At 48.2% G+C, this 23960-nt stretch overlaps 15 protein-coding genes across 15 annotated transcripts; 8 read left to right on the top strand and 7 right to left on the bottom strand.

Moving 5' to 3' along the window:
• The first annotated feature begins 68 nt into the window (after window positions 1-68).
• On the top strand, window positions 69-2469 carry SPPG_00515 (uncharacterized protein). Its single transcript, XM_016748839.1, has 14 exons — window positions 69-146; window positions 204-261; window positions 324-384; window positions 444-541; window positions 603-707; window positions 773-865; window positions 923-1175; window positions 1230-1300; window positions 1357-1488; window positions 1542-1633; window positions 1696-1847; window positions 1910-2034; window positions 2099-2186; window positions 2263-2469. The coding sequence occupies exons 1-14, from the start codon at window positions 106-108 to the stop codon at window positions 2325-2327; spliced, it is 1434 nt and encodes a 477-aa protein (XP_016612851.1). The 5' UTR covers window positions 69-105; the 3' UTR covers window positions 2328-2469.
• Window positions 2222-3660, bottom strand: SPPG_00516 (nuclear cap-binding protein subunit CBC2). Its single transcript, XM_016748840.1, has 6 exons — window positions 3534-3660; window positions 3280-3461; window positions 3058-3196; window positions 2837-2999; window positions 2687-2763; window positions 2222-2624 (listed from the first exon to the last, which is right to left on the bottom strand). Exons 1-6 carry the CDS (start codon window positions 3591-3593, stop codon window positions 2580-2582), a joined length of 666 nt encoding a protein of 221 aa, XP_016612852.1. The 5' UTR covers window positions 3594-3660; the 3' UTR covers window positions 2222-2579.
• Window positions 3661-3711: 51 nt separating this feature from the next.
• On the top strand, window positions 3712-5021 carry SPPG_00517 (uncharacterized protein). Its single transcript, XM_016748841.1, has 2 exons — window positions 3712-4455; window positions 4525-5021. Exons 1-2 carry the CDS (start codon window positions 3728-3730, stop codon window positions 4907-4909), a joined length of 1113 nt encoding a protein of 370 aa, XP_016612853.1. The 5' UTR covers window positions 3712-3727; the 3' UTR covers window positions 4910-5021.
• Window positions 4925-6380, bottom strand: SPPG_00518 (CDK-activating kinase assembly factor MAT1). The gene is made up of 7 exons (XM_016748842.1): window positions 6238-6380; window positions 6017-6169; window positions 5881-5957; window positions 5713-5816; window positions 5513-5653; window positions 5231-5448; window positions 4925-5166 (listed from the first exon to the last, which is right to left on the bottom strand). Exons 1-7 carry the CDS (start codon window positions 6342-6344, stop codon window positions 5037-5039), a joined length of 930 nt encoding a protein of 309 aa, XP_016612854.1. The 5' UTR covers window positions 6345-6380; the 3' UTR covers window positions 4925-5036.
• Window positions 6381-6502: 122 nt separating this feature from the next.
• On the top strand, window positions 6503-7863 carry SPPG_00519 (uncharacterized protein). The gene is made up of 3 exons (XM_016748843.1): window positions 6503-7219; window positions 7282-7601; window positions 7667-7863. The coding sequence occupies exons 1-3, from the start codon at window positions 6509-6511 to the stop codon at window positions 7773-7775; spliced, it is 1140 nt and encodes a 379-aa protein (XP_016612855.1). The 5' UTR covers window positions 6503-6508; the 3' UTR covers window positions 7776-7863.
• A 93-nt stretch (window positions 7864-7956) lies between these two features.
• On the top strand, window positions 7957-8768 carry SPPG_00520 (ribosomal protein S16). The gene is made up of 2 exons (XM_016748844.1): window positions 7957-8202; window positions 8293-8768. The coding sequence occupies exons 1-2, from the start codon at window positions 7966-7968 to the stop codon at window positions 8605-8607; spliced, it is 552 nt and encodes a 183-aa protein (XP_016612856.1). The 5' UTR covers window positions 7957-7965; the 3' UTR covers window positions 8608-8768.
• Window positions 8615-10153, bottom strand: SPPG_00521 (ribonucleoside-diphosphate reductase subunit M2). The gene is made up of 3 exons (XM_016748845.1): window positions 9815-10153; window positions 9419-9752; window positions 8615-9348 (listed from the first exon to the last, which is right to left on the bottom strand). The coding sequence occupies exons 1-3, from the start codon at window positions 9962-9964 to the stop codon at window positions 8777-8779; spliced, it is 1056 nt and encodes a 351-aa protein (XP_016612857.1). The 5' UTR covers window positions 9965-10153; the 3' UTR covers window positions 8615-8776.
• Window positions 10154-10436: 283 nt separating this feature from the next.
• Window positions 10437-12376, top strand: SPPG_00522 (uncharacterized protein). The gene is made up of 6 exons (XM_016748846.1): window positions 10437-11014; window positions 11098-11286; window positions 11348-11407; window positions 11471-11548; window positions 11607-11764; window positions 11828-12376. The coding sequence occupies exons 1-6, from the start codon at window positions 10532-10534 to the stop codon at window positions 12162-12164; spliced, it is 1305 nt and encodes a 434-aa protein (XP_016612858.1). The 5' UTR covers window positions 10437-10531; the 3' UTR covers window positions 12165-12376.
• On the bottom strand, window positions 12307-13940 carry SPPG_00523 (uncharacterized protein). The gene is made up of 2 exons (XM_016748847.1): window positions 13503-13940; window positions 12307-13440 (listed from the first exon to the last, which is right to left on the bottom strand). The coding sequence occupies exons 1-2, from the start codon at window positions 13555-13557 to the stop codon at window positions 12383-12385; spliced, it is 1113 nt and encodes a 370-aa protein (XP_016612859.1). The 5' UTR covers window positions 13558-13940; the 3' UTR covers window positions 12307-12382.
• Window positions 13941-14011: 71 nt separating this feature from the next.
• Window positions 14012-15357, top strand: SPPG_00524 (protoheme IX farnesyltransferase; the record flags this gene model as incomplete). The annotated part of the gene is made up of 2 exons (XM_016748848.1): window positions 14012-14124; window positions 14172-15357. The coding sequence occupies 2 exons, from the start codon at window positions 14012-14014 to the stop codon at window positions 15355-15357; spliced, it is 1299 nt and encodes a 432-aa protein (XP_016612860.1).
• On the bottom strand, window positions 15308-16522 carry SPPG_00525 (uncharacterized protein; the record flags this gene model as incomplete). The annotated part of the gene is made up of 5 exons (XM_016748849.1): window positions 15308-15760; window positions 15821-15903; window positions 15974-16074; window positions 16149-16279; window positions 16340-16522. The coding sequence occupies 5 exons, from the start codon at window positions 16520-16522 to the stop codon at window positions 15464-15466; spliced, it is 795 nt and encodes a 264-aa protein (XP_016612861.1). The 3' UTR covers window positions 15308-15463.
• Window positions 16523-16544: 22 nt separating this feature from the next.
• Window positions 16545-19192, top strand: SPPG_00526 (uncharacterized protein). Its single transcript, XM_016748850.1, has 14 exons — window positions 16545-16697; window positions 16773-16808; window positions 16889-16948; window positions 17013-17089; window positions 17147-17183; window positions 17258-17382; window positions 17451-17508; window positions 17574-17776; window positions 17839-17969; window positions 18039-18184; window positions 18267-18299; window positions 18360-18698; window positions 18759-18864; window positions 18936-19192. Exons 1-14 carry the CDS (start codon window positions 16590-16592, stop codon window positions 19040-19042), a joined length of 1566 nt encoding a protein of 521 aa, XP_016612862.1. The 5' UTR covers window positions 16545-16589; the 3' UTR covers window positions 19043-19192.
• Window positions 19021-19893, bottom strand: SPPG_00527 (uncharacterized protein). Its single transcript, XM_016748851.1, has 3 exons — window positions 19801-19893; window positions 19531-19733; window positions 19021-19465 (listed from the first exon to the last, which is right to left on the bottom strand). Exons 1-3 carry the CDS (start codon window positions 19861-19863, stop codon window positions 19162-19164), a joined length of 570 nt encoding a protein of 189 aa, XP_016612863.1. The 5' UTR covers window positions 19864-19893; the 3' UTR covers window positions 19021-19161.
• A 113-nt stretch (window positions 19894-20006) lies between these two features.
• On the top strand, window positions 20007-22371 carry SPPG_00528 (dioxygenase BNA2). Its single transcript, XM_016748852.1, has 6 exons — window positions 20007-20410; window positions 20487-20603; window positions 20667-20800; window positions 20865-21084; window positions 21147-21860; window positions 21929-22371. The coding sequence occupies exons 1-6, from the start codon at window positions 20147-20149 to the stop codon at window positions 22025-22027; spliced, it is 1548 nt and encodes a 515-aa protein (XP_016612864.1). The 5' UTR covers window positions 20007-20146; the 3' UTR covers window positions 22028-22371.
• SPPG_00529 (uncharacterized protein) lies at window positions 22183-23873 on the bottom strand. Its single transcript, XM_016748853.1, has 3 exons — window positions 23444-23873; window positions 23164-23335; window positions 22183-23098 (listed from the first exon to the last, which is right to left on the bottom strand). Exons 1-3 carry the CDS (start codon window positions 23841-23843, stop codon window positions 22390-22392), a joined length of 1281 nt encoding a protein of 426 aa, XP_016612865.1. The 5' UTR covers window positions 23844-23873; the 3' UTR covers window positions 22183-22389.
• Between the last annotated feature and the right edge of the window lie 87 nt (window positions 23874-23960).

Genomic DNA, 23960 nt, shown 5'->3' on the forward strand with positions numbered 1-23960 from the left:
TCACATCACGTGCAGACGCGATGCTAAGCAGAGGTTGGTTACGTTATCACTTTTGGACTGTGACGATCTTTCTTCCTCTACCTTCAGTTGCCTCAAAACATATCTATGGAAGAGGATCACTCTAGCAGTACCAATAGTGACAGAAGGTGCATTTGCTTGTCGATTTACTTCTACTAAACCTCTAAACTGATGTATCTATCTAGCCGTCATGACGAGGGATCTGCCAATGCTGTGCGAACGAGGACTGGCACACCTGTCAAAGTAAAAGCCTTTGTAACTAATATTGTTAACTTGCGGTAGACCTAACCAAATTTTGAAACTAGAATGTACGCCCGAACAGTGTGCGATCAGATGGGGGTCTTACACCGCTACCAGATGATGACGGTAACAACGTCATGATAAGATGTTATTCGGCGCAACTGGTGACATCCTTGTATCAATAGATGCTCCAACTATAATACGCTCGTCTAGTCCAACGTCTCCTGTACCGTCGAGTTTTAATCGAACTCCAACCGCTCTCTTGCTGCAATCAAATTTCGACGTAAGATTCCGAATGTTAGAGCCATGTAGTCACGCCGGTCTAAAAAGTTATTTCGAAATAGGAAGAGGGCCAGGCATATACAAAGAGTTTCCATGAAGCTTGCACGGACTTCCAAGATATGCAGCAGCCTGAGGGCGCAGTTCCCGAATCTTCACCGGAAGAAGAGGTAAGCAACAAGCCGTTAACTGGGTAACTCTACAAAAGACGTAACGAACAATTATACAATTACAGTCAGCATTCCCACTGAGCGACACCGACGCAAAAATTCAGCAAGGCCTTCAACGTATTCGCGAGCTCGACGCCTTGCTACGACAAAAGAATATGGTACTTGTAACATGTTGATGTGGGTGATTGTCCATTTCTCACCAATCAAATACGTAGCTGGCACGAGCGTTGACGAAAGAACGTTTGTCCCGCGAATCCAGCGCGGCACCGCGGACAAAATCCGGACCACAAGAAAATACTCCAGCTGCAGATTCCTCTGATGATGACGATGAGGAGCTTGAGCTTAAAAGTGTCCACTCGATGGAAACCAGAACGTTCATAACGGAACCCAAACTTGGTGCGCGAGCCAAAATTGGGATCCAAGCGTTACGAGATGGTGGGGCCAATGAGGCTGCTGGGAGCGCCGAAGGTAGGAAACCCAACGAGGGATTGAGGTTGACCATAAACTTAACGTTATGTGAAGAACCCCAGGGTCCAGTTCCACCGAAGAAAAAGGGATACAAGCAGGGCGACTTTATCCAACGTAATATTGTGGTAGGTGTTCTGAAAAATGAAATCCCTACGCCCAGACTCTTAGAACATTCTTTCAGCTAGGACCCGAAGCACGGTATTACAGCGCAATGACAGAAGAGGAAAAGGACCGGGTTGAGAAGATCCTCAACACGGAGGATACAGAGGAAGACGCCCCGGATAATGTATCAGTTCTTACTGATCATTCCAAGGTAGGATAGCCTTACGAGGTCCTTTGGCTTTGCAGTAACTAATAGCCGAATAGCCCAGTGTTTTCCACTTTACGCGACCCGCTACCGCAAACACCGCCTTCTTTCCCGACACAGACGAGTTCGAGCAGTTGGTAGAAATTGACAGGTACATAGCCTTCTTTAGGGAAGTGGTAGCTTCAGAGCTGATGACGACTCTCTTACTACCAGAAAATTACAGCTCATCATTCCCGAGCCCGAATGGGAAACAAAATCAATAGTTTGGTCAACACCCGCTTCGACAAATGCATCGGGGGCCCAAACACCAATGCCTGGTCGGTTTTCCCGTCAAAGCTTTTCCTCATGCAGTGTTAGCATACGTGGTATGTCCCGTACGCTGGGAGATTGTTCTGTCTTCCAGAGATTAATATAACGATGTGAGTAGACATAACCGCGGTGATGCACGACGCAGATAATGCAAAACCGGCAGAGGTTTTGCTCAAAGATGAGCAGAAGCAATTGAAAGAGATCGATGAAAAGCTTGAGGCGCTAAGGGAGGGAGAGGCAAGGGTATCTACGCCGATTACCATGTCAGGTCATACTTACTACTGGCCTCACAGATTTTAATTTTTAGCCGATAAGTCGAGAAGATTTAGATCGGCTATTGTATGAATGCATGCGCTTCGAAGCAGAACTGAAAAGCCGCCAGTCATCGACCTGGGGTAGGTCCATAGCTATTCAAATAACGGCAGTACTTCACTCCTCCAAGAATGCTTAATCCTGCATGTCTTTTTGTAGATGTCGAATCTATATCTACTGTGTCGCGATGTTCATCTCCCCCCTTTGTGAATCAGTTTTGCTGAAAGCCCTGCTGGTTACAGATGCTATGTGTCGAAGTTGTTACAAAGACATCCTATATACCCCATTGTAGCTATAAATTTAGTTGTAAACAATCAGAGAAGATGATAGACAGGGTACAGTGAATGCAAGCTGCTTAAAAAGTGACCGCAACGGGACGGCTTGATGTTGTGTCTGATCTGGAGCTCAAAGCTCTGTAATATGTACACTTGAACAAGCACAAGCACCATTCTCCTATTAATGGTAAGATCTCTACTTCACTCGTCCTCTGGGGTTGCGCTTCTTTCGCGGAATCGAGGATTCTGCATGATTACGAGTTAGCGGGCGACATGACCATACTTTGTTACCATGTTCAAACACGTACATTTCTGTCATCGTCCCGTCCCCTCTTTCCTCTGCGTGGGCCTTCATCCTCATCGTCTCTTGCTCTCTTTGGTTTATCTATATCAAAATACATATAATGAATGGCGTCTGTCGTAGATCCGCGCTTTGAACGCTCATTGAATGGACTTACAACTTGAATCTCCAGCGTAGTATGAGGAGGCTGCTCCTTTCGGTACAGTAGTGAAACTGTCGTATGTGTCCCGCTGCCTGTTTTCTCGGGCTTCCATTTCCCGTTGTCGCGCTCCCCAGCCCCCGCGCCCCTCATCGTAGTCTTCTCGATGTTCGTCACGCACCTACATGAAATGATGAGCACGGCATATCGTCTACTTCCGTTGGCCCACCAAACCCTACCTGTCCACCGCTCCTTCCACGGCCAAAGTTCCGACCTTCTTTGTATCCTGGATCAAGATCTGTGCGGATAATTCGTTCGTCAAGCTTTGTTCCGTTGATAAACTTCATGCAGTCCATAGCATCTTGTCGGTTGTAATATCTAATGATATAATCAAGAAGTGCATGCAGCAAGAGAACTTAATAGAAAAACACAAGCGGGTCCTTCTTCAGCTTTGAACTTACTCGACAAAACAGAAACCGCACGGGGTTTTCTTAAATCGGTCCAGACCCATAATAATACGCTTGATCTCGCCGCATTTCGAGAAGAGCTCATAAATTTGCTCTTCGGTTGTATAGAATGAAAGGTTACCAATGTACAGCGTACTCGAAGCTGCTATTTCGCGTTCCCAGTCGTCGTCGGTACCCTATATCAACGCAAAACGCAAGTCAGTTAGTTAAAATCCCGCGAGTGCTTTTCGGCGATGCATGGAACACACAAGATATTTGTTGTCTTTGTAGACGGACGGTTTTCCCAAGGACGTAACTAGGGAGGTCATGGTTTGAATGAGCAGATGAGTGAAACCCAACAGTCCAAGTGAAGGCTCACAGGCGAGCTAGCTTGTTGCCATGTCAACGCGCAGCAAATGGATCGTCGTCGTCCTCATCCCAGATCCAGCGGAGGAAGTGCAACATGCCACCAAAGGCCTCGAAGGCTGGTAGTAAAAAGCTCGCAAAAGAAATCGCTAGACGGGATGCCGTCCGTAAAACGTTCTCCACATTCTTTGCGACACAGTACGGAGAGGAGAGATGGCAACATTTATTACAAGCCCTTGAAGGAGAGCAACGCTACTGTTGCCTGGTGAACCGTTTCGCGGACCCGCAAGACGTTGTACAGGCATTACTACCAGTAGCAGAGCGCCTGGTCCTCTCGCCTTACTTTCCGAACCCTTATGATGCATCCCTCTCTCTTCGCTGCTTTACTACTGACCCTTCCGTAGCCGCTGATCCTTCCACCGCCCCCATAAATCGCCCAGGACCGTTTCCGCCACCTGCCCGCGACCTCAAGAACCTTTCAACCTATTACTTATTGGATTTGTCGTCCCTGCTTGCCACACAGGCGCTAGACATTGCACCCGACCACCGTGTTCTGGATACCTGTTCGGCACCGGGCGGGAAGTCCCTGGCTATTTTGCAACGACTTGGCGAAAAAGGACGCTTGCACGTGAATGAACCTAACGGGGAGCGGAGGAAACATTTACGGAGAGTCTTGGATGAGTATTGTCCCAAGGGAATGGTTGGTGATGCGATGCAGCCAGGGCGTGTGAGTGTTAGCGGGGTAGATGTGAGCAGACGTGGAGCAAGCGAGGAATTTCCTGGTGGTATGGGGAGCTTTGACAGAGTTCTTGTGGATGCGCCTTGGTGAGTGAGAGAATATTCTTTGAATAGGAGCTTGGCGGAGATATCCTCATGTATTCATTATCCATTTAGCTCAAGCGAACGGCATCTTCTACACTCACCGAATGACTTGTCACAATGGACCCCCACACACACGAAAACGATGTCAAAGAAACAGAGATTAATCCTCGCTGAAGCTCTGCGAGCATGCAAAGTCGGCGGGAAAGTTGTATATGCAACGTGCTCGCTTTCTGATGCCGAAAATGACTGCGTGGTAGAGTGGGCGAGAGATAAATTCAATGGCGCCGAGATTGTAGTGGAAGAGAAAAATGGGGGTTGGGGAATAGGGGAGAAAACTCGATGCGGTTGGATGGTCCTGCCTGATAAAGAAGGAGGCTGGGGACCTTTGTATTTTGCAGTGCTTCGAAAGGACGGAGAGGGTGGGAAGGGGAGAGGTAGAGATGAAGATTTCGATTGAAAGATCCATCAACATGTTAGCTTATTCGCTGCTTCCGCATTGTCAAATAATCACGATAACCATAGTACACGCATTTCAAATTCTGTACAAAGAAAACAATATTAAATAAGAGCAACTTGTATTAAGTTTATAGCCCTGCAAAGACCCCTGAGAAAGCCGCACCAATGGCTCTTTCATAAGTAAATCGAGGAGCAAAACCACTCGCTTTGGCGGCTTCTGCTCTTGGTGGTTCGTTCAAGCGCAAGTGGGCAAGCCATCTACAACAAAAATCCGATTAACATAGGTAATGTGTGGATCACGTCAGTATACAGCTTAACGTACGGGTCAATATAGCTGTCGCGCACTGCCGTATATGTAGTAGTCTGGTATGTGTAATCCATCGGATCAAATGGTGTCGTATCCTCCGGCTCAGCCTCTATCGATGTGTCATCTGCGGTGGGTAGGCGTTCTTGAAGGAACTTGGTAATATCTGGTGCTTTCGATCGTTTGGCAACTGCATCTGCTATGATGGACTGTGCCGAGGCATCTTCTTCCGACGCCTGTGTCCGCAGTGTAAGCGAAAATGAAACCACTAAGACGGTCCAATTGAAGCTCGTAACCTACCAATCTTTTTATAATTTCTTCCCTGGCCTGCAGCTTAACCTTTGCCTCCTCTATTATGGCTTGCTCGTACGCCTCCTTCCGTATTTGCTTCTCCTTCTTTTCCCGGTCAAGACGATTATGCACGGCTTTTTCTTCAATCAACTAAGAGAATCATACGTCAGTTATGAAAACGTCGATCGGCATCATGTGAAGAAACGAACCTGCTTCTGTAAATTCGCATTTATCAGATCCTTGTTTTCCTGTTCATATTTCTTGATTCTCTCATTCGTTTCCTTTACGTCCACGTCGTTGATAAGATTAAACACTACACCACGGCAGTTGAGTAATCTAAGGGGTGCACTGTGCTGCCTCACAAGGGAGTAACATACTTATTTCTTCCACATCTTCTAAATAATCATTATATGCTCTCAGGTTCCCTTTGAAATCTTCCAGCCGTTTGTTATATCTATCAATAAAGAGATCAACATCTTCAAATCAGCGACTTTCGATCCAAAGTACACATACACTCGGCCAATCCTCTTCCGTGTCTGCACTTCCTTCTCTACATAGAGATCCTCAAATGTTTGCGCAACGAAGTTGCTCTTCCGCAGAATGACTTTACATATTGGACATGGGGCTGGGCCTTGAAGGAATAGTCGATTAATGCACGTTTCGCACCTGCGCTTGGCCGAGTGTGTCAGAGCCGTCAGATGGGAAAGACCACTGAACGGACGACAAGCACTCACATTTTATGGAAGCATGGACTGACCAGCAGCTTCATGGTCGGGTTGAGATACCTGTCCGATTTACAAACCGGGCAGGTATCCGCATCTATCACTGGCAAGGATGCCATTTTGTCAAGTTCGACAGTGATCAACCAAACTGCAGGCTTCGCACTTCACGCAGATCATGAATGATGACCAACACTCGTGTGAATCACTGTTGCCATGGTGGCGGCAGATCGCGTTTGAAGGATGACCTTTGGGTTTCGTCGGTTCCTTCTTCCTGTCTACCAACATGCTCGCCTCATGGTCCAGGAAGCTGTGGCCCACCTGCGCCAATGTTCTGAAGGCAGAGAAGTCCGGTTGGAAGTCCAATGCTCGCTCAACTGCATATCGACCATTGTCAACAAAACTGCTAGAGTCTAAGCTACCCAAAACGTACTGTCGTATTCCACAGACACGATCAGCAGCGGCTTCACCACTCAGAAGCTCTTCATTCCCGCGCATTATCTCAAAACGATTCTTTCAAGCTACCACTCTCAAACCGGCAAAGTTGGAACCACACCATCAAAAACTGATTTTTATCGTAGTTGTGGTGGGCACGGTCGTTATTGGCTTCGATATCTATTATTTCGCCTATGTGCATGAGCCCACACCCTCGACCTTAACGCCTGAAGATTTTCGTCCGTTCAAACTTGTTGAGAAAGTTCCGCTCACCCACGACACGTCCCTTTTGCGGTTTGCAGCCCACCTTCCTCAAGCGGATTCTCCAGCTGGTATCCCCGTTCCATCTCATGTGATTGTCAAGGATGACACATGCCAGATTGCGCGCGCATACACTCCTGTAACTTATGTGAGAGGACATTTTGATCTGCTAGTTAAGGAGTATGAAAATGGAAGTGTTAGCCGGTTTTTGCATGGAGTCAAACTTGGTGATAAGGTAGAGATCAGAGGTCCTATTATTACTTTGCCATACGAGGCGAACGCTGTTGATGAGATTGGAATGGTATGTAACATTGCAAATCTTGTCATTATCCCAAAGGCACAAAACTCTGATTTCTTTTTCAGATTGCGGGTGGAACCGGTATAACGCCCATATATCAATTGATTAAACGTATCCTCAAAGATCCAACCGACAAAACACGCATCTCCCTCATCTACGCCAACCGTTCTGAAGAGGACATTCTCCTTCGGAACGAACTGGAAATTCTCAGCTCATCGCGTCCCGACCAACTCCAGATCTACTACATTGTGGAGAACCCGCCAGCGCAGGAAGGCCGTCCGTGGGCACAAGGTGTTGGACTGGTTAGCCAGGATATGATAACGAAGCATCTTCCAAATCCAGACAAGGGAATGAAGGCAGCTATATTGGTGTGTGGTCCGGATGGGTAAGTGACAGTATCCAGATGTCGCAACGTAAGGCTCTGCCTCATAGCTATGTGTACCTATGCAGATTGATAAATCACGTCGCGGGTCCAAAGGCCAGCGACGACGAGCAAGGGCCGTTAGGTGGGCTGCTGAAAAAGCTGGGATATCAAGATAGACAGGTTTTCAAGTTTTGAACGCCTGAATAATTAGAATACCATCGTGTAGCTAGATAGACATGGTGCTTTCCAGTGACCTATTTAATCACAATTTACTCACTAGCAAAACTTGCACGTTTCAGTCACCATAGTGATTGGTATGATGGCACAGCAGTAAATGCAAAAGCGCGAGATCGAGGCAGCCAAGCATTTTGTTTGTACATTAACCATGGTCGTCCGCATCCGCCTCGCTCGCTGGGGAGCCAGTCATAATCCCTTCTACGGTATTGTCGTAGCGAACCACAGAGCCCCCCGCGATGGTAAACACCTCGAACGAGTCGGAACCTATAATGTCATCCCCGACGAGCGAGGGATTAAGCGTATTGAACTGAATGTCGAGAGGATAAAGTATTGGTTGGGTGTGGGTGCTCAGCCTACGGAACGGGTTGCATGGTTGCTTTCAAAGGTTTGTGGTCAGGAGTGAGAGGAAAGGATCCTGCATGGTCACAAAATCAGAGAACAGCCGAACACTAACTATTCACCATTCTGTCAACAGATCGACCTAGTGCCCCCAACTCCTCAGCAGCTGCAGAATCAGGGTTTCCTCTCCCTGAACGATAGCAAAACGTGGGATGTGGAAATCCGTGATGCCGAGGGCAAAACACTAAGCAGACTCTCCCCGGAGGAGGCTAGAAACGCACTTGCAAACTCGCCACTAGGGGACCGATTGCCTCAAGATACGTCATCAGAACCACCAGAAAAGAGTCGGGTGATTTACGAGAACATTAAACTGGACGGGAGACCACCAAAGGCGCCACTGACGGCGGAAGAAAGGTTGAAGGTGCTGCAGGAAATTACAGGCATTATTTAAATCACAGGGTCAATCATCGTGTCATATAGAGGAAACACTCCAATTGTAATTATATGTATGGTATTCCAAACTCGAGCTTATACTACAAACAAAACTTTCAAACATACGGAGCACAGGACCGTACTTTCAAGTGTGTTAATAATCTACATTTATACGTAACCAATGTACCTCAGAAGTCCGCGTCCAATGTGAATTCCTGGTTTTCCCTCTTCTGCATCACCCCAGCCATCTGATACTCGCCAACTTTCTTCTCAAAGAAATTTGTCTTCCCTTGAAGTGAAATCAGTTCCATGAAATCGAAAGGGTTTTCAGCGTTGTAATGTTTCTCGTAGCCGAGGGCAACCAATAATCGGTCAGCAACAAACTCAATGTACTGCTGCATAAGCTTTGCGTTCATGCCAATCAAGGCAACAGGTAAAGCGTCTGTCAGGAACTCTTGCTCGATCTTTACAGCTTCCGTGATGAGCTGTAGGACGGTATCCAAGGAAGGTTTGTTACGGATGAGAGAGTACAGCAGGCATGCAAAGTCCGTATGCAGGCCCTCGTCTCGAGAGATGAGTTCATTGGAGAAGGTTAATCCCGGCATGAGACCACGCTTCTTGAGCCAGAAAATAGCAGCAAAAGAACCCGAGAAGAAGATACCCTCAACGGCAGCGAAAGCGATCAACCTGATAGCGAACGACGACTTCTTATCGGAGATCCATCGCAGAGCCCAATCGGCCTTCTTGCGGATGCAGGGGACTGAAACAAGACAAGACGACTAAGTATCAGCCTGCAATCCGATGCTAATATGCAATGCGTATACGCTTACCAGTTTCTAGTGCATCGAATAAAAAGGTCCTTTCTGCTGGATCCTTGATGTAGGTGTCGATGAGTAGGGAATACATCTCCGAATGGATGTTTTCAATCATAATCTGGAAGCCGTAGAAACATCTTGCTTCGGGTATTTGAACGTCATTGGAGAAGCGCTCAACCAAGTTTTCATTGACTATGCCATCAGAAGCAGCAAAGAACGCCAGCACTCGTGAGACAAAGTACCGCTCGTTATCGGTGAGTCGGTTCTCCCAGTCGACATTGTCTTTTGATAGATCCACCTCTTCGGCTGTCCAGAAGGACGCTTCGGCTTTCTTGTACATATGCCATACCTTTATCAAAAAGACACGTTAATGGACAGGCAGGCTAGATTCTACCATAAACAGCAGTGTACCTCTTGGTATTGAATTGGGAAAAGAACAAAGCGGTTTGGATTTGGTCTCAAGATAGGCTCATCCTCTATCACTTGCTGCGCTTTGACAGCCTTTACAGATGCACCGTTTGTCACGGTAGTCGTAGCTTCAACCATTTCGTGGGCAGTCATTTGCTAAGGTACGAGTTGAATGCAGGTTGTTTCGATCGATAGATGAGAGTAGCAATAAATAAGTGCAAGTATGCCCGAGAGCAATAATGTAGGCGTAAGTAGCAGCTATGGAGTTGACTTCAGGAAAACCTGCAGGAAATCTGAAGACGCCGGGGGCAAGTGAAGGGGAAGAGACGAGACGAAGCGGAGTCTTTAAGGTGGTCCGAATCTTCGAACTTTTTGACATTTGTAACAAGTTGATAAAACCATATTTGGAAATATTCGGGATGTGACTCAATACATTGACGAACGAACGTCATCTTCATCCCAAACGACAAGCAAAGCGCTGTGTCGGGAGCAGATATACGACAAGTTAACATGCAGATCTTTGATAAACGATGTATTTCGTAGTGCTTTTTATGCATGTTGCGAGCGTAATGGAGAACTGGCAGCACTCGTACGATGTAGGCAACGACAAAGCAGAGAGGCAAATGTGGTTCCAACCACATTCACGTGGTTATGTGATGTCCGCCCTCTTGTGATGATGTCCTACCAGCAGATCCGCCACCATTGACTTGTGCAGTGAGAATGTTGACAACGGAGGTGAGCCCTCCAACCGAAGGGCAGGTGACAAATCCCCAACTTGTCCGAGTAGCGGCGTCTCTTCCCTCCAAGGAAGAGAACGCTTCGGTCGAGTCATTCCAAACAGCGCCTTCGACATTCTCGGCAACTGAGCCAGATGGAGACTCGCGGACGGGCGGAGCGGACGATACACTGGAGTATACCATACCGGAAGAACAAGTGAAGCAAAGTGAAGAGGCTGATAGTCATGGGGGCGAGACGGGCCCGACATCTGAGGACCAGCTGACCGAGACGATCACGGCTGGTGGCGCCAACGAGCCACCTGTTGATGAAACGGCAGAAGCAAACGATAAATCTGCCGATAAACCTTCAGAAGAGGTTCATGGTGAACCTCTGAAGGAGGAAGCTAGAGAGGGATTACCGGAAGAGAAGGAGCAGGCTACGGTAGCTGCTGGGCGGAAGACGCCAAGGAAGGAGCCTGTAACAACAGTGAGTTTATGAGTGATATCGCGTGGTTGATCGCTAGTTGATCGGCCATGATGACTTGGGTCTGAGTACGCTTGCCACATTAGACTCCCGCCGCTTCATCGGCCGCTACAAAGGAAGGACATACGTCGTCAAACCGAAGGAGATCTACTCCACGTCCGCGCAAAGCCGCGGATGACAAAATGCCAAAAGCTGAACCCACTGAAGCAAGTACTACTGAGCCAACCCAAGCTGACGAACAGCCAGAAGGTGACGCCGGTCCTGATGACAAACAGGTACGTTTATGGTACATTTGAATCTGACTCCGGACATACCTCATTCCCTTGTGACGTGCAGAAACCGACGAAACCTTACGTAAATCGTAAGAGACATGAGACCGGTGGCGCCGATAAGAAGGTATTGCTTGAAAGGCAACATGGGTGCACTGATTCTGATGCTAATGGGTTGACGTCGTCCTAGCGTCTAACAGGCGAGGAACTAGAGAAAAAGATGCAAGAAATGAAACGAAAGAATGCCGAAATTATAAAGAAGCAACAGGTCAGTACGATAGCAACTTGTGTCATTATGAAGAATCCATGATCTAACGCGATTGTAGGCGGTGGAGGCTGACGAACAGGCGTGGAGGGCTGCGGAAACCGAACGACGCAAGAAGGAAGATGAGGAGAGAGAAAGGCAATTCGCAGAGACAAGAGCCGCTCGGCAGGTGGCGAAACAAAGGCGAGAGGAGGCGGACGCTATTCAACAGACTTTGAGGTAAAGCTTTGCCCTTTTCGGCCATCTGGTAAGTGTGCGGGACTCATCACATCTACGTTGTAGGAGGGAACGTGAAGAAAATGCTGCACGTAAAGCACAATTGCGGGGAACACGTGAATGGGATCTTGATAAGGAGGAAGTAAAGCAAGACCCAGACCGTCGTCGCGACAATGGATGGGGACGTCCACGCGAGAGCCACCGCGGAGGTCGAGGACGCGGTGGGAATCGGCGACACATGGACCGCCGTAGTGGTGGTCATGAGCGACATGAACGGGACATGAATCTGGAGAGCTCTTCTGGTTGGCAGGAGAGAGCGAGAGAAGAACGCGCTGATGCTGAGGGCCCTCCGCCCGACTGGGGTCCAAATCGCGAGATGAGCAAATGGGGAGATGCTGTCTAATGCAAACTGTGACGAATTGAGGTTTTTGGGAAAGTTTTTGCATGTACTTTGAATTTGCGACATAAATATCTTTTGTATGGATACGTTGGCTGTGTCATCACAAACTGCAACGAGGCAAAACCTCACTCTCGAATGCACGCAATACTTGAAAACTGAATGTATTTCCACCACACGTCACGATAAAACAAAAACTGATACACAATGTTCCCCACTCCACACTATGCCTCATACACCTTCAAACGCTGCTGCAACTGAATAATCTGAGCCAGATATTCAACTTCGCGAGCGGCGTATCTGTCCTTTGTACTCTCAAGGTCAACAACCTTCGCCTTTAAATCGTCACGTTCTTGCTCAAGAACTTTCACCTGACTTTCAAGATCAGCCATTCGCTCGAGTTTCCTCGCACGAGAACGACGGGCTGCTTCTGTATTCTTCTGCCGTTTCATGTCCATTTCAGCAATAATCTCCGAAGGGTCCGACGACCGCTCCTTCCTCTTCCGACCGACAGTGTATGGAGGCGTTAGATCGACAGACGCCTTCACGACAGTAGGTGTCTGGCGTGACTGCATGGCAGCCAGAGCCTGCAAATGTTGCTGCAATTGCTGCACTTGGACACCAGCAGCTGCCGCTGCCGCAAGACCTGATGGGTTAACAGCAAGCGTCGCAGCCACCTGGCCAATGTTTCCGAGGAGCGGCAACAACGCGGCCGAGAGAGGTGCGATGGCAGGCGCCTGAGGCGAGGCCGAAACAACCGGCTTCGCAGCCAACGGCTTTACGGGCTCAATACCCTTGGCAGGTACAGGAGGCTTCACCGCAGCGGTACGGCCTTGTTCCCAGGTCGGAGTAAGCTTGGGAAACAAGTCGTTGCCAGCATTGTTCGGAACAGCCCAACCTTGGTTGGACTCGAACATTCCGGACAGCGCAAATTCTGGCGAAGAAACATCGACAGTGGACGCTGGGCTAACAGGTGCAGATGGAATCGGACTTGGGCATATAGCGACTGGCTGCTGCACAGGTAGGTCCATGAACAGCTTTTCGTCGCCGAATAAGTCGGCCAATGGCATATCTTCCAATCCAGTTGACGCGGGGGACCCGACGAGAGGAGTAGAAGATGCAGACTCGGCCAACAGCTGATCCAAGGCCTGATCATCTAACAGCCAGTCATTGGTAGGGGAGCAGGAGCTCGGGAGATCACCAAATAGATCACGGCCATCAAATTCAGGAGAATCCGTGCTCTGTGGAGATGCGGTCGACAGACCAGGCACAATTGGGGTACCTGACAGAGAGAATAAGCTAAAGACAGGAAAAATGCAATTATGCCCAATGCACCACACATACCACCCAACAACTGGTCAAAATCAAAAATGGTGGCTTCGGTCATGGCAGGTGACATGATTGATGTTCAAAAAGGTGACGATATCAAACGACGTAGAGACTTCAAGAGTCAAAAAACAGATTTTCAGTGACGGCAAACGATTATTGTCGTTGTAGTGGTGGTGGTTGTTGTTCCTTCAGTTGGCATGGGCCATTTTGGTTAGACTGAGTGGGAGCCATTTTGGCGTCCGGAAGGTGAGGGAAAGGGGATATGGGACGAAAGCAAGACGCGAGAGAGCGTGTTCGTTATGTACGACACGAAGAGGAGAACGAAGAGACGTTCGAGAGATTAAGCGGAGGCGGCCATGACGGGCAAAAACGTTTACTGTAATTTGATGGTGAGAATGGGAGAAAGGTGAAGCTTGGGGGGAGGACGCGCTGGGCCTCCTTTTTATATTCTTGGGGGTCCCCCAATCCACGGGGTAAAATTTTTTTTCCATTAAAAATCAGTTGCTGATATCACGTGTTTTGAGATGTCATGGCAACAAGACGTGGAAGCCAAGATCAACAAGAGTGCGGGATCCGGCAAAAGACCTGCAAACGAGAAGCAATGTGGTCGTTCCTTGGCCAGCGAGCGGCTTGCACGGTGAGGCCGCCAAGACCAAAATCACACATATCACCACTTATCAATAGCGTCCATCGAGTGTATATTACCTCGGTGCGTACATGGCCTTCCACCTCAACAGCACCTTCATCACGAGCAACATTCCAAACCCACTTTTTTGCAAACCGCGGCGTGCGTCCCAACTCCACGGCAAACACACCTGCCAGTCATAATATCAAAAATCTTGCTCCTGTACAGGCGCCAACATCACCTGAAGCACCATCGAAGAGCGAGACGATACCGCCTGTTGGAGCTTCAGACAACAATGATGCTATGGTCAAGTTGCGGTGGAAAGCCGCCCCAGAGTATACCCCTGCCGTCTACAAAGAGCTTTCAAAGGCAAAATTGTCTGCTTTTGTCGTCCTGACGGCTATGGCCGGATATGCATTGGCGCCAGGAGCGGTTTCCGTGTCAACTTTGCTATGGACAACGGCGGGAACTGCTCTCTGCTCTGGAGCCGCAAATGCGATCAACCAATGGATCGAAGCACCCTATGACGCGCAAATGTCTCGAACACGCAACCGAGCTCTCGTTCGCCATGCTATCAGCCCGCTGCACGCCTTCAGTGCCGGTATCGCTGGCGGAGCAGCCGGTGTTGCGATTCTAGCACATTTTGTCAACCCTCTCACTGCCGCGCTCGGGGCTAGCAATATTATCCTCTATACATGTGTATATACTCCTCTGAAGCGGACCTCGATTGCAAATACGTGGGCAGGTGCGATTGTAGGGGCGATACCACCCATGATGGGATGGGCAGCGTGTACTGGTAGTCTGGACGCCGGAGCTTGGTTGCTGGCAGCAGTATTGTACGCTTGGCAATTCCCACATTTTAATTCTCTAAGCTGGAATCTGAGAGCCGATTACTCTAAGGCAGGCTACCGGATGATGTCTGTAACAGATCCGGCGCTAAACGCGCGCGTATCGTTACGATACAGCTTGCTGCTATTTCCCCTCGCATGGGCCGCGCCGTATCTGGGACTGACGACGTGGTGGTTTGCCTTGGATTCGTCCATCATCAATGCCGTTATGGCTGCAGGGGCATGGAAATTTTGGAGAAATCCCTCGGATAAGACTGCACGAACGTTGTTCTTTGGTAGTTTAGTCCACCTTCCCGTGATCCTAGCCCTTCTCATGATTCACAAAAGCGTAGACAGTGGGGAGGGGGAGAACGATGAGGTCTCATTACAGGGAATATTTAAGTTGTTATCCATGTAACTCGTCACTATTTTACTTAGCTACTTGAGGCGGAAATATATAATTTATTGCAAGATGATCAAATATCCACAGGTTCTAGTGGCGACTGGTACCTTTTGCTGTGACGCTACCCTGTAGATACAGCCGGCTCCACCTTCTCGCCTGTCTCCACCGTGGACACTCCCTGATTATTGTCCTCCTCCCAGGACGCAACCACATCCAGGCTGCTCTGCACGGAATCCGCTATAAGTGCGTCTAAACCCGTAGCAAACTGCTGTTTCCGCTTCCTGTCATGAGCTGATGCTTCTTTATCTGTAACGTAGAGAGCTTCATCTTCCTTCCAGTAATGTCCCAATGCGGGATGATATCGTGAATCGGCTAGCGCACCATCGAAGAGTTTTTGAACGTGGTGAAGGGATGTCAGCTAGACGGATGGCCGAATCAGTACGAGCAGGATGCAGATCATATTAGTGCTCGTACTCACTATTCTGTTAGATACAAGAGTGTGGAGATCTGGAGTCTGGTATACGGTGCCGTCCAGAATGTAGTATGCGGCCAACAGGTCAACTACCAACGATTTGTCTATTCTTCAGCGAGATATTTTGGGAGAGGTCGGTGACGGTATTGCAAAGCGTACCATTATTAGGACTCCTGCGCATTCCCTTGGTTATGACAAACAAGCTTGGTTGCACATTCACAATCGCGTATAAAAGCTCATAGTCGATTCCCGTCATCTGTCTTTTCCGCAATAGAAACAAGGGTTATAGCGAGCACACCAGACTGAAATCGTGAATTCCATAAAGTATGCAGACCGCTTATCCAATTGACTAGTTTGCAGTTCGTTAAATCTCGCCTGCATTCGCAGTTGCTCGTTAATTGAAGACTTGTCGTAGAATTCACTCAATGCAAAGTAATCCATGACATTGTGTTCGCCAAGGCCAAACTGAGAAATGACGAGTGTCAGCAACATGACGACGCCAATCAGATGGCCCAAAAAACTAACATGCTGCAGGAAGGCTGGGTCTCTCCAGCTAATCTGGGTGAGGTCTTGGTCTTCCATAGTACGGATGGCCAATGTTTGGCAGATGATCGCAGGCCCAAGTGTCAGAGGGAAATGGTGGACGTTGTTCCCCGCATCCGAACCAGCTCGAACCAGGGTTTGAAGCGCGTCATCAGCCTTCGTCATGCTTCCTCGACTTGCAGCTGTTTGCCTCACCAACACTTATTGCTCAACTTTCAAACGTTTTGTAAACATGGCAAACGGAAGAACACTCCTAGCCCTTAATGGCGAGGAAATACCCGGTAGCCCAACCGACTTGCGGGCAAGGGCTCGAGAACACAGTCGAGCACTATCGTTGCTGGTTCGTGGCCTGTTGATGCGCTAGGAATCGTCGCACGCGATATATTATACAGTTGGTAATACCGTCTCTTTCCAGGGTTTCCAAGAAACAACGTCAACTATCGCAGCGTCTGTAAGTCACCTAACGATGGATGCTTATACGCGTCGTGATTGGGCAACGTGTATAAAACTTTATACTAACAGATTGTTTAGACTATGCGGAATGAGCTTAACAAGCTTGTTGACATGGTCCCAGAAGGGCCTCAGCGGGAAGTACGTACGTGGTGGCCGCATTCATAATGTTCCTCCATTAACTAAGCCAACTCGTGGTTGCCAGGCTTTCACTCTGGAAATGGACGGATTCTACGCACTCTTTGTACGATATTTGGCTCAGAAAGCCAAAAGCCAAACTCTGTAAGGGCGTTTGTCCAATCTTATTTATCTAATGATTCTGCTAAGTTTGCTGAACAGAAATTGGAACGAAGTCAAGTCGCCGGGGCCAGGCGTGGTAAGACCATGGGCTTATCGATCAGCCAGGTTCAAGTGAATGGCATCATGACAAGATGATCATTCTTATGGCAGATCAAGTTGTACAAAGACCTTCCGAAAGTGGCACCCACGGAAAAATCTGGCGTCTTGAATAAACTAGCAGTTCTGAAGCTGAATGGTGGGCTAGGTACCACAATGGGTTGTGTGGGACCCAAGAGGTAAGGATCGCCGTGCCGTTCCGCTGAAGAGATCTAAGCTTTGCCTTTCTCACGCACTACTGTAATAGCGCCATCGAAGTCAGAGACGGGATGACCTTTCTCGATCTCACGGTTCGCCAAATCGAGGTATGCACACTCTTTCTTTCTTGTCTTCAGTCCCTCACGATAGACTTTTCACAACATACCTGCAGTACCTTAACAGCCAGAACAATGTGGACGTGCCGCTCATCCTAATGAATTCCTTCAACACCGACAGTGATACCCACCGCATAATCCAAAAGTACCGCGGCCACCAAATCAAGCTCCTGACGTTTAACCAGAGCCGATTCCCCCGTATCTCTAAAGATTCGCTTCTACCAATGCCAAAGACCCCCGATGGTAAACCTGGAGACTGGTAAGCAGCCTTGGACATACGCAAAAATTCTGTGTGAATATTCTTCTCATATGCTGGGGCAGGTATCCGCCTGGACACGGTGATCTGTTCGAAGCACTCGCAAACTCTGGGCTCTTGGATCAGCTACTTGAACAAGGAAAAGAATATTTATTTGTCTCTAATGTTGACAATTTGGGCGCCACAGTTGATACCAGTATGTTCACTACGACTTAGTCCGTAGCTGTCTGTTGTCTCTGACCAATGCATTATTTGCATGTCTCAGCTATTTTGAACCATCTCGCAAAGTCCGGCGCAGAATTCATCATGGAAGTGACCGACAAAACGAAGGCGGATGTTAAAGGTGGTACTCTCATTGAATATGAGGGGACGGTACGGCTCCTGGAGATTGCTCAGGTTCCATCGGCATATGTACGTATTATATAGGCAGCCAGTGGGCAGCTTTGGAGTTCCTCTTGGATGGACGCTAATCATTCCTGTCAATGACGCACAGGTAGACGACTTCAAATCTATCAAAAAGTTCAAGGTTGATATTTTGTATGCATTTCTATTTTGCTGTCGCAACCATTATCTGATCACATTCTAGATCTTTAACACGAACAACCTTTGGATCTCCTTGAAAGCTATCAAGCGAATCATCGACAATGACGAGCTAAGCATGGAAATCATCGTAAATCACAAGACAGACGCCAGCGGCGAAAAGGTCATCCAATTGGAAACAGCCGTCGGAGCAGCGATCAAGCATTTTGAGGGGGCTCACGGGGTCAATGTCCCCAGAAATCGTTTCTTGCCTGTGAAAAGCACATCGGATCTCTTCTTGGTCATGTCAGATCTCTACAAACTCGAACACGGCGAGCTTACCATGAATCCGTTAAGGCAATTTAATTCCGTTCCACTTGTAAAGCTGGGTGATCACTTCAAAAAGGTAATAGCTGTCTAACCCTTTATGTTACTGCCTCTATGATGCTAACATATATATTTTCAGGTGGCTCATTTCTTGTCGCGGTTTCAAGGAACACCACATATCCTTGGGTTGGATCATTTAACAGTAACGGGCGACGTCACCTTCGGGCATGATGTTGTACTTGAAGGTAACTACCCTGTGATGTTCTCCTCAGCTCTGACGCTTGCGCAAGATGTATTGACATCCTTTTGACTCGAGGCACCGTCATCATTGTGGCGAACCATGGATCAAGGATTGATGTACCATCCGGCTCTATTTTGAACGACAAGGTAGTATCTGGCAATTTGCGAATTTTGGACCATTAGTTGGACACAGTAGAAGTACTACGTATGTGTGTTATTGAAGCTGGTCTTGGAACGCATTTTGAAAAACTTTATGGTACATTTACGGAATCTCATATCGCTTTAACCATACGCCATTTACGCTAAAAGCGGTTTTCACGCTTGATTGGTAAGGTGACCACAAGTAAACTCTTTCCTTTATCCCATTTTGCTTCACCATTATCAGAGTCTACCAAATCTGGCAAAGGGAGCTTCAGCCGATATTGTGGAGAGCGGATTTCCAATGTCGACTCTGTGCAGTCCAAGTCGACATCCTTCATTTTTGCGTGGGGCATGGAAATCGAGACAACAAGATCATCTGCGTCGTGTATTGATGGTGTTTTGCCGCTCAGTCCTCCCAAGTAGAGATCATTGGCAGACACGCGTTGGCGATAGCGAAGGGTGTATCTAAAATGAATGAGCGCGTTTCATTTTTATGCATTGATTTGAAATGGCGATGCATCGTCACTAACTCTGGCAGTGGTCTGGGATCTGCCTCGACCTCCACATCAACCTCCACTTCGTCCTCGGTCCAGATCTCATTTGAGTAGGTATCTGGTCTTGATTCCTTTTCCACTAATGAACGCTCTGCAACTTTTGTCAGTCCAATGGATCCTGGAGAAATATCAGATGTTTGGGAATAGGGTGTGTATGTTGCGGCGGATCCAGACTCTGCCTGGCGTGTGTTCGGGGCTAATGTGTTAACGACATCCTTCTCTGTATACGCAGAGACATGATCTCACCTCCCCATTGGGAGAGCGGAGCATGTCCGCCAAAGCGAGTATGGACGTCCCGTCGAGCTCCATGGAAGGAATGTAGGGGTATCTGATAATACAAAAAATAACAAACAAAAGTGTCCAAAAGCGCGCAATCCGCGGGATGTTCTGCTTACCAATCTCAAACAACGTGACTGTGAGGCATGATATCAAACCTTTGGATTTGTTTTACAAAGTCGTTGTCGAGGATCTTGGCCTGACAGCTTGTTTTTACGACCCCTCCTTTTTTTTCCATGCCAAATCGCCACTAGTAACTTTGAGATACAGGATACGCATTCATTTCCGGACTCGATCCCGTACATCCAATACCTGCATGCCAGACATCATGACACCAGAGAGCCTACGCAAACAGTCACGACTACCCTCATCACCATTAGCAAAGCTTTCCCTATCCCATACTGATGACCCGGTCATACCCGCGCTAGAGGATTACGATATTCACCCAGTACATGGCTTCTTGCCGGCTGATCCACCACCACTGCAGCGTTTGCCAGAGTACTTTGAACCTTGGGAGAAAATCTTGGACGATCTGAGCCCACTGTTGATTGCAGGTGCTTTGCGGAAAGCAGTCAAGCAGGTGCGGTCAACATATTGTCGGGAGTTGAGGTGCTGTTGACAAAGGAGAGTTGTGCTGATTTTGGCTTGGTTTTCAGTTACCTGTATTAGCGACGGACGTCCTTTCGACGAAACGTGAATGGCAAAGAGCGTACTTGGTACTCTCATTCATTGGTCAAGGATATGTGTGGGGGAAAAATGAAGATGTTGCAGAGGTATATTGAAGATTCGAGATGCTCTTTTACGATAGATCGCGCGGTTGGTAATCTGGTTGCTAGGTGCTTCCTGTAGCCCTCGCCAGACCATGGTACGATGTAGCACAGTATCTCGGACTCAAACCGGTAATAACGTACGCCGCTGTGGAACTATATAACTATCGGCTACTTGATACAAACGGGCCGTGGGATTTAAGGTAATTCGGTGGGGACGTTCATAGTGGATCCATATCATTACCATTTTGACGAACTGGTCTTCAGTAATTTTGCAGTCATGAACACCTTCACAGGTCCTGATGAAGCATGGTTCTACTTGATCAGTATTGCAACCGAGTCAGCTGGCGCTCCTGCGCTGCCAGCGATCGTCGCCTGCCTTCATGCTGTTGTGAAACAGGACCTCCCCGCCCTTGTGGCGAATCTCAAGATAGTCGCCGAAGCTATTGAGGATATAACGAAGGTTATGGTCAGAATGTACGAAAAGGTAACAATTCTACATCCGCTGAGTTATTCTTGCAATCCATCTGACCAAGCTGGCGCCTATAGAACGATCCACACATTTTCTATCACCGCGTACGGCCGTATTTGGCAGGTTGGGAACACTCTAGCGAACTGCCCGATGGATTATTTTACGAGGGAGTACTTCCGGCCAGAGAAACACTGAAAAGCCCATCCGAGCATTGCCCTATTTATGGAGTGAAGGGGGTTTATGCCAATAAATTCGACTGCCCGTACCCGGTACAAGACTCAGTTGAAAACTTGGCAACTGTCTTTGCTGGGATAAAAATTGAGGGAACGTACCGGAAATACGCGGGCGCCAGCGCGGGGCAAAGTTCATTGATCCACTCTCTGGACGTGGCGCTGGGCATCTTGCACCATCCAACAAAGAGCACAAAGACTTCGCCGCCACTCTCGCCGACTGAGCCGCATGCGAACGGCAAAAGCAGCAAACCTCCCATCAACCATATTCACGAAATGCGCAAGTACATGCCAGGTCCCCACCGAGAGTTCATCTACGCATTGGAGCGCGCTCCGTCTATACGAGATTTCGTCAATGAACTCGTCAACACCCCCAGCTACGATCCAGCCTTGTCTGATGAAGTAAGTCGGATGTACAACCGATGCGTGGAAGGAATGCGAGCGTTCCGCGATCGACATCTCCAAGTTGTCGCGACGTACATTGTTGTTCAGGCGCGGAAGAAGAAGGAAGTTGGACATTTGGACGTTCCACAAGCGTCGCAGAGTTTGCGGGTACAACAGGTATGTCTTCGTGACCTCTGCCTATAATTGGGTTAGTAAAAATAATTTAAGAATCGATATGGTTTTAGTCGTTGCAGGCACGGGGAACAGGGGGTACGGATCTTATCCCCTTCCTGAAGCAGAGTAGAGACGAAACGAGTGAGGCTCGTGTTCAGTTAGACATTTAAGCATTTGGATCATTTGACGGAGCATACAGCGTAAAAACAAGCATGTTAGGGTAGGAGTAGAGTGGTAGAGCAGAGTAGAGAGGTACGGTGTTCTTGGACACGGGGACGGATATCAAGTCAAGCATTTAAACTTGCCACGCATTGCAAGCCGAATGTGGAGGGGCCATATGGCAACTCTTGTACAGCTTTTTTTTTTGGCGGGTCAATGCAATGGCGATCTTATCTATTCATCAATTAAAACATGCCATTATCCCCACAGCAAGGTGCAGGATAACCACACCACGTCTATTTGCATACAAATCTTGATATATAAAAATACAGCTAACGACGATGCTATATATCTCCCATCAACAATGAACCCTTTACCAGTTTTCTTCACTTTGACTAATTTCATCGAAAGCATACACTACCACTCGGGAAACATACCGTGCCCAGAAGCCTCTATATAACGTGCGAACTCCAGAAGCAAATCGTCCCACAGAAGCAACGAACCCGGTATTTGATCGTCGATGGGCTGGAATATCGTATGAACCGTACTCTGCTTCATGGTCATGAACCTGGTGCCACTCGCTGGCTAAACCAGTGGACTGATGCCTCCTTCGCCTTCGTCTTCGTTTACTTTTACCTCCCTCCTCGGCAACAATTGATCGAATGCAATGCCATAGTCCGCTGTAGTACTTGGGGGAGACTTCAACACTCGTTTCACACGCCTGAGGGGCTTCACCCGGCCCTGAACGAGCAGGAGATGGCGAAAGTCGTTGAAGTTGAATCCGCTTTCTGGCCATATCGATTGGGGTCATGATGCCCACTTCTATCGCCATGAACGCCAATGTAGCAAGATGGTGGAGGACAGGGGTGAAGGTTGGGTCGAGTCCTAGTTCTTCAGTGATGATGGTTTTGGAGATGATTCGGAGGACGGGGGACAAGCCATGGAAAATTATGGATGGCACTAGATGCCTTGCTGAGTAGAGACTGCCAAAGCCTTTGCCTTCTTCGGTCGCGATGGCATGAAGACCGTGTAGGGGACCATAATACTTTTTCCGATGTGACTGTGACGGTTGCACGATGAGGCTAAATGTAAAGAGAACAATGAGATTGCGGCAAGACGGAGAAATCACCCTAGTCCAGCGACGTACCGGGTACGAACCAACTCTAAAGGACTTAGCAAACTGCCGACCGCAACATGGCTCAAAACCAGAGTGGCCGGGTGCGTGTCTTCATAGACATCAAAAGCGTCATTGATGGCCTCTTCTAATGCGGGCTGCAATATCGCATAAGATGCATGAAACGCAAAGTTGGTGAAATGTCCTACAAGGGTAAAGAGTACGAGATGATAAGCCTTGCGCTACCGAAATATTGAAAGTCCATCCCACCAAGCCCATACCAACCTGGCCAAACGTAGGAGGTACTACCAACCTTTCAATAACGAGGTCCATCCCTCTCCATCGCTTTCTACAATTTCGCGAATGTTTTCCCAGACACCATCTTGCAGCGGAGGAAGGTGATCCTCAGTAGTAGTCGGCACAGCGTCCTGTGCTACTGTTGGCGCCGGGGTCTGTTCAGTCGATTCCTCCCTCTTCTGATATTGTACCTCAGAAAGAGTCTCAACAACTTGAAGAGGGCTTGTTAACACAGCCAAAACATAATTTCGAAGAGCGAAAGACGCGAGATCCGAGTTATCCCCGTCCCCAAACTCGGAAAACGTCGAAGAGGATGAAGGAATGGAGTACGGCGTAATAGAAGAATTCGAAGACGATGCTGAAAAGAATTGTAACGGGTCTATTCGGCTCGTCACAAACTGCAAAAGGGATGCCATGATGGTCGTTGAGGATTGAGACGATTTCGCACAAATAAGAGCAAGCAGGACGGCAAGTTTTCCGATAGCTGATGAGTCATTCCGTCGTGTCACGTGTGTCATTGGTTGATGTCACCG

This window comes from Spizellomyces punctatus (assembly GCF_000182565.1).
Source record: "Spizellomyces punctatus DAOM BR117 chromosome Unknown supercont1.1, whole genome shotgun sequence".
NCBI lineage: Eukaryota > Fungi > Chytridiomycota > Chytridiomycetes > Spizellomycetales > Spizellomycetaceae > Spizellomyces > Spizellomyces punctatus.

What these genes read in the sequence shown, in the direction of transcription:
- SPPG_00522 (XM_016748846.1), top strand. Translation starts at nt 10,532, where the DNA reads ATGTTGACAACGGAGGTGAGCCCTCCAACCGAAGGGCAGGTGACAAAT. An exon ending in AAATTATAAAGAAGCAACAG is followed by an intron (nt 11,549 to 11,606) that starts GTCAGTACGATA and finishes ACGCGATTGTAG; the next exon opens with GCGGTGGAGGCTGACGAACA. An exon ending in GCTATTCAACAGACTTTGAG is followed by an intron (nt 11,765 to 11,827) that starts GTAAAGCTTTGC and finishes TCTACGTTGTAG; the next exon opens with GAGGGAACGTGAAGAAAATG.
- SPPG_00528 (XM_016748852.1), top strand. Translation starts at nt 20,147, where the DNA reads ATGCCAGACATCATGACACCAGAGAGCCTACGCAAACAGTCACGACTA. An exon ending in AAAATGAAGATGTTGCAGAG is followed by an intron (nt 20,604 to 20,666) that starts GTATATTGAAGA and finishes TCTGGTTGCTAG; the next exon opens with GTGCTTCCTGTAGCCCTCGC. An exon ending in TGGTCAGAATGTACGAAAAG is followed by an intron (nt 21,085 to 21,146) that starts GTAACAATTCTA and finishes TGGCGCCTATAG; the next exon opens with AACGATCCACACATTTTCTA.
- SPPG_00519 (XM_016748843.1), top strand. Translation starts at nt 6,509, where the DNA reads ATGCTCGCCTCATGGTCCAGGAAGCTGTGGCCCACCTGCGCCAATGTT. An exon ending in CTGTTGATGAGATTGGAATG is followed by an intron (nt 7,220 to 7,281) that starts GTATGTAACATT and finishes TTTCTTTTTCAG; the next exon opens with ATTGCGGGTGGAACCGGTAT. An exon ending in TTGGTGTGTGGTCCGGATGG is followed by an intron (nt 7,602 to 7,666) that starts GTAAGTGACAGT and finishes GTACCTATGCAG; the next exon opens with ATTGATAAATCACGTCGCGG.
- SPPG_00517 (XM_016748841.1), top strand. Translation starts at nt 3,728, where the DNA reads ATGCCACCAAAGGCCTCGAAGGCTGGTAGTAAAAAGCTCGCAAAAGAA. An exon ending in GTTCTTGTGGATGCGCCTTG is followed by an intron (nt 4,456 to 4,524) that starts GTGAGTGAGAGA and finishes TTATCCATTTAG; the next exon opens with CTCAAGCGAACGGCATCTTC.
- SPPG_00516 (XM_016748840.1), bottom strand. Translation starts at nt 3,593, where the DNA reads ATGACCTCCCTAGTTACGTCCTTGGGAAAACCGTCCGTCTACAAAGAC. An exon ending in TGCGGTTTCTGTTTTGTCGA is followed by an intron (nt 3,197 to 3,279) that starts GTAAGTTCAAAG and finishes TTATATCATTAG; the next exon opens with ATATTACAACCGACAAGATG. An exon ending in GACGGGACGATGACAGAAAT is followed by an intron (nt 2,625 to 2,686) that starts GTACGTGTTTGA and finishes GTAATCATGCAG; the next exon opens with AATCCTCGATTCCGCGAAAG.
- SPPG_00520 (XM_016748844.1), top strand. Translation starts at nt 7,966, where the DNA reads ATGGTCGTCCGCATCCGCCTCGCTCGCTGGGGAGCCAGTCATAATCCC. An exon ending in TTGCATGGTTGCTTTCAAAG is followed by an intron (nt 8,203 to 8,292) that starts GTTTGTGGTCAG and finishes TTCTGTCAACAG; the next exon opens with ATCGACCTAGTGCCCCCAAC.
- SPPG_00526 (XM_016748850.1), top strand. Translation starts at nt 16,590, where the DNA reads ATGGCAAACGGAAGAACACTCCTAGCCCTTAATGGCGAGGAAATACCC. An exon ending in CAGAAGGGCCTCAGCGGGAA is followed by an intron (nt 16,949 to 17,012) that starts GTACGTACGTGG and finishes CGTGGTTGCCAG; the next exon opens with GCTTTCACTCTGGAAATGGA. An exon ending in TCACGGTTCGCCAAATCGAG is followed by an intron (nt 17,509 to 17,573) that starts GTATGCACACTC and finishes ACATACCTGCAG; the next exon opens with TACCTTAACAGCCAGAACAA.
- SPPG_00529 (XM_016748853.1), bottom strand. Translation starts at nt 23,843, where the DNA reads ATGGCATCCCTTTTGCAGTTTGTGACGAGCCGAATAGACCCGTTACAA. An exon ending in ATGGACCTCGTTATTGAAAG is followed by an intron (nt 23,336 to 23,443) that starts GTTGGTAGTACC and finishes TTACCCTTGTAG; the next exon opens with GACATTTCACCAACTTTGCG. An exon ending in TTAGAGTTGGTTCGTACCCG is followed by an intron (nt 23,099 to 23,163) that starts GTACGTCGCTGG and finishes CTTTACATTTAG; the next exon opens with CCTCATCGTGCAACCGTCAC.
- SPPG_00521 (XM_016748845.1), bottom strand. Translation starts at nt 9,964, where the DNA reads ATGACTGCCCACGAAATGGTTGAAGCTACGACTACCGTGACAAACGGT. An exon ending in TCCCAATTCAATACCAAGAG is followed by an intron (nt 9,753 to 9,814) that starts GTACACTGCTGT and finishes TTTTTGATAAAG; the next exon opens with GTATGGCATATGTACAAGAA. An exon ending in ATTCGATGCACTAGAAACTG is followed by an intron (nt 9,349 to 9,418) that starts GTAAGCGTATAC and finishes GTCTTGTTTCAG; the next exon opens with TCCCCTGCATCCGCAAGAAG.
- SPPG_00518 (XM_016748842.1), bottom strand. Translation starts at nt 6,344, where the DNA reads ATGGCATCCTTGCCAGTGATAGATGCGGATACCTGCCCGGTTTGTAAA. An exon ending in AGTCCATGCTTCCATAAAAT is followed by an intron (nt 6,170 to 6,237) that starts GTGAGTGCTTGT and finishes GGCCAAGCGCAG; the next exon opens with GTGCGAAACGTGCATTAATC. An exon ending in AGAAGATGTGGAAGAAATAA is followed by an intron (nt 5,817 to 5,880) that starts GTATGTTACTCC and finishes GCCGTGGTGTAG; the next exon opens with TGTTTAATCTTATCAACGAC.
- SPPG_00523 (XM_016748847.1), bottom strand. Translation starts at nt 13,557, where the DNA reads ATGTCACCTGCCATGACCGAAGCCACCATTTTTGATTTTGACCAGTTG. An exon ending in TTTTGACCAGTTGTTGGGTG is followed by an intron (nt 13,441 to 13,502) that starts GTATGTGTGGTG and finishes TCTCTCTGTCAG; the next exon opens with GTACCCCAATTGTGCCTGGT.
- SPPG_00515 (XM_016748839.1), top strand. Translation starts at nt 106, where the DNA reads ATGGAAGAGGATCACTCTAGCAGTACCAATAGTGACAGAAG. An exon ending in GGACTGGCACACCTGTCAAA is followed by an intron (nt 262 to 323) that starts GTAAAAGCCTTT and finishes TTTTGAAACTAG; the next exon opens with AATGTACGCCCGAACAGTGT. An exon ending in ATGCAGTGTTAGCATACGTG is followed by an intron (nt 1,848 to 1,909) that starts GTATGTCCCGTA and finishes CGATGTGAGTAG; the next exon opens with ACATAACCGCGGTGATGCAC.
- SPPG_00527 (XM_016748851.1), bottom strand. Translation starts at nt 19,863, where the DNA reads ATGGAGCTCGACGGGACGTCCATACTCGCTTTGGCGGACATGCTCCGC. An exon ending in TCCGCTCTCCCAATGGGGAG is followed by an intron (nt 19,734 to 19,800) that starts GTGAGATCATGT and finishes AACACACGCCAG; the next exon opens with GCAGAGTCTGGATCCGCCGC. An exon ending in GATCCCAGACCACTGCCAGA is followed by an intron (nt 19,466 to 19,530) that starts GTTAGTGACGAT and finishes CATTCATTTTAG; the next exon opens with ATACACCCTTCGCTATCGCC.